Consider the following 8,920-nt stretch of genomic DNA (forward strand, 5'->3'; position numbering starts at 1 on the left):
TGCCGTCATTCTGTTACCAAACTTTGCATCTGCACTGTTCTTCAAGTTAATGTTTTTTGTAACATTTTCTGTGGAAATTGTTAAAAGTTGTCCTTGTGCATAGAGTTGTATGGTTTGTTTAACTTTGCAATCATTGGTTTTTGTTTGGCATACATTTAAGAATCTCAGCATTATTCTGTTCCCCTGGAATTGCCCGTTATGTTTTGCCCAATAGGAACTGAATGGTGAATAATATTTCTTGCCATTTTGGAGTCACTTTTATTGTAAGTAAGAATAGAAGATGTTTCTGAACACTTCTACATTCATGTGGATGCTACCATGATTATGGATAATCATTAATGAATTGTGAATAACTATGAGTGAGAAGTTTACAGAAGCACAAAGATCCCCCCAAAATGCTGACCTCCCCAGTTATTGGTAATGGTGAGAGGTTAGCATGTTTTGTTGTTGCCTCTTAACGGCATCTCCCTCATCATTATTCATGATGAAACATCTTATCTACTTAGAAAGAAAATTACTCCTGTCATCATTCAGGTACTGGCAAAACATAACCAAAAACACAACCAAAACAAACTGTAAATGCATCCAATGAGTTTGTAAAGTCACAAGATTGATTTAGTCATTGCGTGCAAGGAAATGGGACCAAATACTAAACCTTTGACTAATTTAAAGTGGAACGGACAGCGTTTGAATTACTTTGCAGATATGAAACCGACAATCCTAATATCAGTAAGAATATATCAAATTCCCAGTTTATTCTTCAAAACCAACTTTATAAGAGTTGACTCAAAATTCCATGACGTACAGTAAGCCATTGTTGGCAGAATATATGGATGCAGTTCAATGCATGATAAATATAATTCACCAATACATTTCTTGGTAGTCCAAAAAATATTTATATCAGGTTGTAACTCACAGCTTGCCTGGTACATTGTTTGCTGCCTCCACCCATTTGGTATGCACTGTTTCAGTTTTAATTACTCAATATTTTGAACAAAAACGGACGACTGTAACTAAGGCTGGGAATGTCAATACAATCAAATTAGCAAGGGCAATGATCACAAGCCAGTTATAAGGTGGCTAATAGGCTAGCGCACGTGTCAAACACAAGGCCCATGGGCCGATTAGGACACACAAGCTAGTAGAAATTAGTCAACAATTGAGTCATCTACTTAATGAAATTACTGCCTGGTGCGCTGGCATCAGTGAATTCAACTTCAGTGGGCGCTGCTTTCGTGTGTCCAGTTTACAGCGCGCAGTGGAGGGAAAGTGTAAAATGTTGCTGTCTTGCTTCGGTTAAGCTTGACAATGAATAACCAGAAATCTAAACATGCAACAAAACACAATGCAAAGGAGAAACATGTAGGCCTATTACAACAACATTTGGGCAGGAGCATAGGCTGGCCACTCAACTACAATACATTTTGAGTGCACCTTACAGCAATGCTGCATTCAACCAAACCGATGATCCATGGCTGTGCAAAAAAATTAAAAACATGTTTTAAGTTTAAATGTTACAACAACCTACAGCTACCTTTTTGTTATTTGGAGTTATTAAATACTTTTTGATTAAGGTCGCATCATATTATGTACATCTGCAAGCAGGGAAGCAAAGAATGAAAAAATATTATTTATCTCTTCTTTTGTTTTAATATGTTAAATGTGTAATGTACGTACAGTGCATTCGGAAAGTATTCAGACCCCTTCCCTTTTTCCACATTTTGTTACGTTACAGCCTTATTCTAAAATGGATTAAATAAATACAAATCCTCATCAATCTACACACAATACCCCATAATGACAAAGCGGAAACAGGTTTTTGGAAATTTTAGCAAATTTATATTAAAAAAAACAGAAATACATTATTTACATAAGGATTCAGACCCTTTGCTATGAGACTCCAAATTGAGCTCAGGTGCGTCCTGTTTCCATTGATCATCCGTGAGATGTTTCTACAACTTGATTGGAGTCCACCTGTGGTAAATTCAATTGATTGGACATGATTTAAAAGGCACACACCTGTCTATATAAGGTCCCACAGTTGACAGTGTATGTCAGAGCAAAAACCAAGCCATGAGGTTGAAGAATTGTCAATAGAGCTCCGATACAGGATTGTATCGAGGCAAAGATCTGGGGAAGGGTACCAAAAAATCTCTGCAGCATTGAAGGTCCCTAAAAACACAGTGGCCTCCATCATTCTTAAATGGAAGAAGTTTGGAACCATCAAGACTCTTCCTAGAGCTGGCCGCCCGGCCAAACTGAGCAATCGGGGGAGAAGGGCCTTGGTCAGGGAGGTGACCAAGAACTCTGACAGAGCTCCAGAGTTCTTCTGTGGAAATGGGAGAACCTTCCAGAAGGAAAACCATCTCTGCAGCACTCCACCAATCAGGCCTTTATAGTAGAGTGGCCAGACGGAAGCCACTCCTCAGTAAAAGGCACATGACAGCCCACTTGGAGTTGGAAGATTCTCTGGTCTGATGAAACCAAGATTGAACTCTTTGGCCTCAATGCCAAGCGTCACGTCTGGAGGAAACCTGGCACCATCCCTACGGTGAAGAATGGTGGGGGCATCATCATGCTGTGGGGATGTTTTTCAGCGGCAGGGACTTGGAGACTAGTCAGGATCGAGGGAAAGATGAACGGTGCAAAGTACAGAGATTGATGAAAACCTGCTCCAGAGTGCCCAGGACCTCAGATTGGGGCGAATGTTCACCTTCCAACAGGACAACGAGCCTAAACACACAGCCAAGACAACGCAGGAGTGGCTTCGGGACAAGTCTCTGTATGTCCTTGAGTGGCCCAGCCAGAGCCGGACTTGAACCCGATCGGACATCTCTGGAAAGACCTGAAAATAGCTGTGCAACAACGCTCCCCATCCAGCCTGACAGAGCATGAGAGGATCTGCAGAGCAGAATGGGAGAAACTCCCCAAATACAGGTGTGCCACGCTTGTAGGGTCATACCAAGAAGACTCGCGGCTGTAATCGCTGACAAAGGTGCTTCAACAAAGTAAAAGGTCTGAATACTTATGTAAATGTAATATTTCCTATTTTTATATTTTATAAATTTGCAAACATTTCTAAAAACCTGTTTTTGCTTTATCATTATGGGGTATTGTGTGTAGATTGATGAGAAGAAAAACATTTTAAAATACATTTTAGAATAAGGCTTTAACGTAACAAAAATGTGGAAACTAATGATCTATTGCCTCTAAACACACAGTCCAGTTTAAAATGAATGATGGAGTCCACTGTGTTCTTGGGGACCTTCAATGCTGTAGAAATTTTTTGGTACTTCCCTAGATCTGTGCCTCGACACAATCCTGTCTCGGAGCTCTATTGACAATTCCTTCGACCTCATGGCTTGGTTTTGCTTTGACATGCACTGTCAACTGTGGGACCTTATATAGACAGGTGTGTGCCTTTCCAAATCATGTCCAATCATTTGAATTTACCACAGGTGGACTCCAATCGAGTATTAGAAACGTCTCAAGGAGGATTAATGGAAACAGGATGCACCTGAGCTCAATTTCGAGTCTCATAGCAATGGGTCTGAATACTTATGTAAATAAGGTATTTCAGGTTTTTATTTGTAATACATTTGCAGAAATGTCTAAAACCTGTTTTCGCTTTGTCATTATGGGGTATTGTGTGTAGATTGATGAGGATTTTATTTATTTAATCCATTTTAGAATAAGGCTGTAATGTAACAAAATGTGGAAAAAGTAAAGGGGTCTGAATACTTTCCAAATGCGCTGTATAAGTGAATTTGTCCCAATACTTTTGCTCACCTATAATGGGGGGGACTATGTACAAAAAGTGCTGTAATTTCTAAACGGTTAACATGATATGAATGAAAATACCTTCAAATTAAAGCTGACAGTCTGCGCTTTAACCTCATAGTCATTGTTTGATTTCAAATCCACACTTTTGGAGTATAGAGCCAAAAGAAGAAAAAATGCTTCACTGTCCCAATAATTATGGAGGGCACTGTATAAGGTGACATTCTGTACTGTCTCCTCAAAGGAAACATTGGATCTTAAATAAAAAATACTGGAGTATAGAGCCAAATTAAAAAAATTTACTTCCCTTTCCAAATATATATGGAGGGGAGTGTATATCTCACATTCAGTATATAAGAGACACAGGCTACATACAACAGTGACATCATATTGTCCTGTAATTTGGGTCTGACATTTCACTCAGAGGTCAATTGTGTACAGGGACTCAGTAAGGTGAGAAGATTCACACAGACATTCTTGTTAAAGTGAGAGTGGCCTTCAGGGGGGCAGTGAAGTGTGGATATATAGACTGCATGGAGGCCTGCTACTGGAGTTGGACACTACAAGGAGGAGGTTACAGGAAACTTCCAAGGTAATTCAGGTCACTTTATTGGTGTTCCAGCATCTTGAGCGACAAACATTTACAGACCACGTTGACATAGATGACAACACAAGGTCGCACAAATAGACAGAGCAGATCAAATATAAATTTACATGTTTAGAAAGGAAAATAAACAATGGGGTTTAAATACTTTGGAGGTTATTTACAAATGTTGATACCTGAAAAGAAATCTTAGTATCATATACAGGTAACTGACAAAATAAAGGAAACACCAATGGAGCGTTTGGCCACCACAAGCCAGAACAGCTTCAGTGCACCTTGGCATAGATTCTACAAGATTCTAAACTATCGGAGGGATGCAACACCATTCTTCCACGAGAAAATCCATAATTTGGTGCTTTGTTGATGGTGGTGTTCAATTGGGTTGAGATCTGGTGACTGAGACGGCCATGGCATATGGTTTACATCGTTTTCATGCTCATCAAACCATTCAGTGACCACTAGTGCCCTGTGGATGGGGCCATTGTCATCCCGTGGACCCCAGGAAGAGTAGCTGATGCTTTTGCAGCAGCTAATGAGGATCCTAATAAATACCAAATACCAAATATGAAGGGCATAGCCATAGTAGCCAAAATAATGACCTGCCCAGCATTTGTATGCATGATGGGATGTTAATTGCTTAATTAACTCAGGAACCACACCTGTTTGGAAGCGCCTGCTTTCAATATACTTTGTATCCCTCATTTACTCAAGTGTTTCCATTCTTTTGGCAGTTACCTCTAGATTGGATTGACACATGCAATAAATAAGATGAAAAGGAAAATAGATGGAAGAGATTATTATATTTAGGCTGCTAAAGGATTGCAGGGTTTACTGGTTTTTCACTTAACACTTAATAAACTCCAATTAGGGAACGTGTCATCTGCATCTGGGTTTTTCCCTGGTGGAAATGTGAGGTTCATTGACATTGACAAACAACACCTTAACCCACTCTGGGAATTTGGCAGCTTTCAATAATCTAATCAGGATTTAAATTAATCAGTTGCTCTGTTGCACTACAGCCTTTCATTTAATTTTTTATTTATGGCTAATTTGGATAGGTACAAATACAAAACTTCCTTTACACACTAAAGGACCTAGGTTATCCACCCTCTATAAAAGGGGCACAGATTTTAGAAAGAACAATACTTGGTGGTGGTGGTGGGGGGTTGTATGCAATATGTGATGAGCAAGTTTCATGGTCCCAACACAAATGTAAAATGTGTATAGTCACAGTACATAGCACACTTTAAAAAAAACTGCATTCTTGAATCAAGAATTTTACAATCTGTATCCCCCGAACAAGTATAGAACCAAATCAACCAATGAGGGGGAAGATCACGTCAGAGGGTTTGAGCTCCTCCCAGTCTCCCAGCCTATCACACCGTATGTACACTCTTAGAAAAAAATGGCTAACTAGAACCGTAAAAGGTTCCTACAGGTACAGCCTGGTAGAACACTTTCTGGAAAAAAAATTCTAAGAGTGTATACAGTAGGTGACCCTGCTGTTTGCTCTCCCCAGCTTTGAGAGAGACAGGATGGCAGTGCCCGCTGTGGTACCCGCTGTAGATGAGCGAAACAAGCGCTCTCTGAGTGCTAGCAGTGAGGACAGCTCAGGAAGCTGGTCCCAGATCGCCCCCGACGATGACCCCCACGAGGAGACCAGTAGTTTTATCCAGCTGAGCGAGGGGTCAGTAACCGTAGCAACCAACCGCTGCTCCGTCCCATCATGCACTGCTCCTAGTACTCCTACCGCTACTACCGCCCTCGCCGTCCGTCGCCCTCTCATCAGCCCATTTCTGTTCACTCTTTGCTGTCCTGTGCCAGTCTTCAGCCCTTGCTGCTTCAGTGGAATAACTGTCTGCTCAGGGGCTTTCCTCTAACTGGCAGATAACTCACCTAGTGCACTGAGCCCCATTCCAGAGCCAGCATGGTGTGGAGCTCTGGGGGCCTGCAGCCTGCGCTGAAATATAGTCAGAGAGAGTGGGGCTGCAGCCGCAGTAGCATAGGTATGACGTCACACTGCTTCTCACATATCAAACGCCCACAGAACATTAGCTATCATTCCCTGCTTCAGCCAGTGCCATTTCTCAGTTCCACTAGCTAGCCTCATACTGACACACAGCCAAACCAAAAACGGAGGTAGCAAGTCTATTACTGGCATTCCTCTAAGCCAGGAGAAATGAGACCATGGTATAGATAACAAAGACTGGGATATATACGTTTGTATGCTCCAGAGGACAAGGAGGAGGGCTGTGTGGCTGGCTGGCTTCAGCTTGGCAGTAGTGGTGATTAAATGTGTGCTGCTTGCTGCTTTAACCTGCCAGCGCAGACAGCTGTGGCATAAACAAACACCTGGTCACTGTTGCCTTCCTCTCTACCTGACCACCTGATCCCCGATTAACTCCACTGTAACACTGCTGACACTGGACATGGTCACCCACTCCGCCCAACTGCTCAATTTTTCCACATCCACCATCTCCACAAGGAAGGGCCCATTGCCAGTCAGGCTCTCTCTGCCAGCCCAGCCATCCTGCTCAGCTGCAGCTGCTGTTTCTATGTTAATCACCAGCTAATGAACAACATTGCTCGCTTCACTGCAGCTCCTTATTGGTCCCGTCACAAGTCACTGATCGTGTCGCCTTTCCAGAGACAGGATATGAGTTTTGGTTCTGTTTGGGTTTGCAGGAACGGGAACAGCAGCACGTCTAGCCTGGGTCTGGCAGACCTGGAGGGCTTCTCTGACATCCCCAGTCAGAGCACAGTGAACAGGTAACTGATAACTCCTAACGACATGCAAACAACACTCCTACAACATGCAGGCTACACTCCTACAACACAGCGCTGAGGCTTTAAACAAGGCCCTTTGAACAGGAGAATGCAGTCTCATAAGCTCCAGTCTGATTCTCTCTCTAGTCTCTACCCTGTTTATGAAGTGTGTACTTGTTCACTCCACCTCATGAAGAGATCAACCGATGTAGGAAATGAGGTGGATGCTCCATCTGGCTAGCTAGCCCATGCTTACACTAATTAAATGTTTTTAAATCCATGACAGGGAGTAAGTAAATTCACGCCAATGGCTAGATTAACAAAGCGGTTGCACCTATTTTATTTTAAGGAAATGAAACATTCAGGAGAGAACAAAAATGTATGGAGAAAGATTAAGATCGATAGAAAGGTGCAAAATAATAATAGTTTCCTTATTTTTTACTTTGTTTTTGGAGTGTTATCCCTTATTGAAAAATCAGAACGTGACCTACTGTATTGTCTTAATGGTCATGTTGTCTGTCCTCAGTGAGGAGGCGGAGAAGGGTCACCTAAGGGAGAGCAAAGAGAACGTAGACGGTGGGTAATGTCACCCTGTCTGAGTCATACGCACACACACTGTCTCATTTCCATGTCATTACTGTCTATATCTGTCACAAAGGAAACTCAACTCTCTCGGCCTGCCCTACTGTCTCATCTTTGTTATCGTTCGTCTTCGCAATAATTTCTATTCAACCTCCTCACTGTAAGATCTCTACACACGGAGTATTCTATGAGTATTCAAACTCAAACTCAAATGTCGAAATGGTAAATATATCACTGCTTTATCACTGCCTTGCAGCTAGGTTTTTTTTTTTTTATGTCAATATAACAACATTGTATCCAATGATGGGGAAGCTACTCTGAAAATAGTTTACCAAGCTACAAATTACTTCACACTGGAAGAAGTTAAGCTACACTAAAGTTACCCTTTAGAAAAACATAGCTTACTTGATTAAAGTTACTTAGAAAAAGTAGTTCACTACTAAAATCTGAAATGTCAGAGACTACAAATGGCAAGAACAGATCACTCTGGAGTCAGATGTTAGCAGAATGTGTAATTTAGCCTATTAAACACAAAAAGTGAGAATTAGGCACACAAACGTGTTTCAAGTTAGAATTAGGCAGGTCTGATGCTATAAAATAATATAAATTATTGCCTACTTCACCCATATGTTATTTTTGCAAAAGATAAGTAGTGTGTAGTTCCAGTAGTTAGCTACACCACTACATGGCAAAAAAAAAGTAATTAACTACTAAAAACAATACCAAGATCTTAATTTAGTTCAACTGCCACCAAGCTACTGCAAAATGTAATTAAATAGTTGAACTAAATGTATTTCACTACTTCCCAACACTGATGGTATCAAGCCCTCCTTACCCAACCTATCTTGAAACTATTTGGTGCCAAATCCATCCAATGTGCCATCAGACCTTGGCGTAGCTTTGGCATTGAAACTACAGGAAGTTAGCTTGATGTATACAGAAAGTGGGCATGATGTATTTCCTGTGTGTGTTGCAGAGGGCATCTCACTGCGGTCAGTGGGGGGCAGTAGCAGCCACAGGGAGCTTCTGGTGGTCAACTGTGACTTGGATCCAGAGTGTGTGGACTCAGAGCTGCGGTTGGCCCTGCAGTGGATCGCTGCCTCCGAGCTGGGCCTGCATGCCGTCTACTTCAGGAAGTGTAAAGAGAGGAGGACATCCAAGGTGGGTGCAGCACAGCACATGCAGGTA

General features: G+C 41.8%; 1 protein-coding gene across 3 annotated transcripts in view; it reads left to right on the forward strand.

Annotated features, from left to right (window-relative positions):
• Window positions 1-8,920, forward strand: part of LOC121567558 (A-kinase anchor protein SPHKAP-like) — a 186,129-nt gene that overhangs the window by 175,491 nt on the left and 1,718 nt on the right. For 2 of the 3 annotated variants that reach the window (XM_045217761.1, XM_045217767.1), the window contains 3 exons: window positions 7,070-7,153; window positions 7,677-7,726; window positions 8,709-8,917. In XM_045217761.1, coding sequence (XP_045073696.1) covers window positions 7,070-7,153; window positions 7,677-7,726; window positions 8,709-8,917 — 343 coding nt within the window. The remainder of the gene's footprint in view (window positions 1-7,069; window positions 7,154-7,676; window positions 7,727-8,708; window positions 8,918-8,920) is intronic. The other variant, XM_041877700.2, reaches the window with a different exon arrangement.

Source organism: Coregonus clupeaformis, chromosome 6 (assembly GCF_020615455.1).
Source record: "Coregonus clupeaformis isolate EN_2021a chromosome 6, ASM2061545v1, whole genome shotgun sequence".
NCBI lineage: Eukaryota > Metazoa > Chordata > Actinopteri > Salmoniformes > Salmonidae > Coregonus > Coregonus clupeaformis.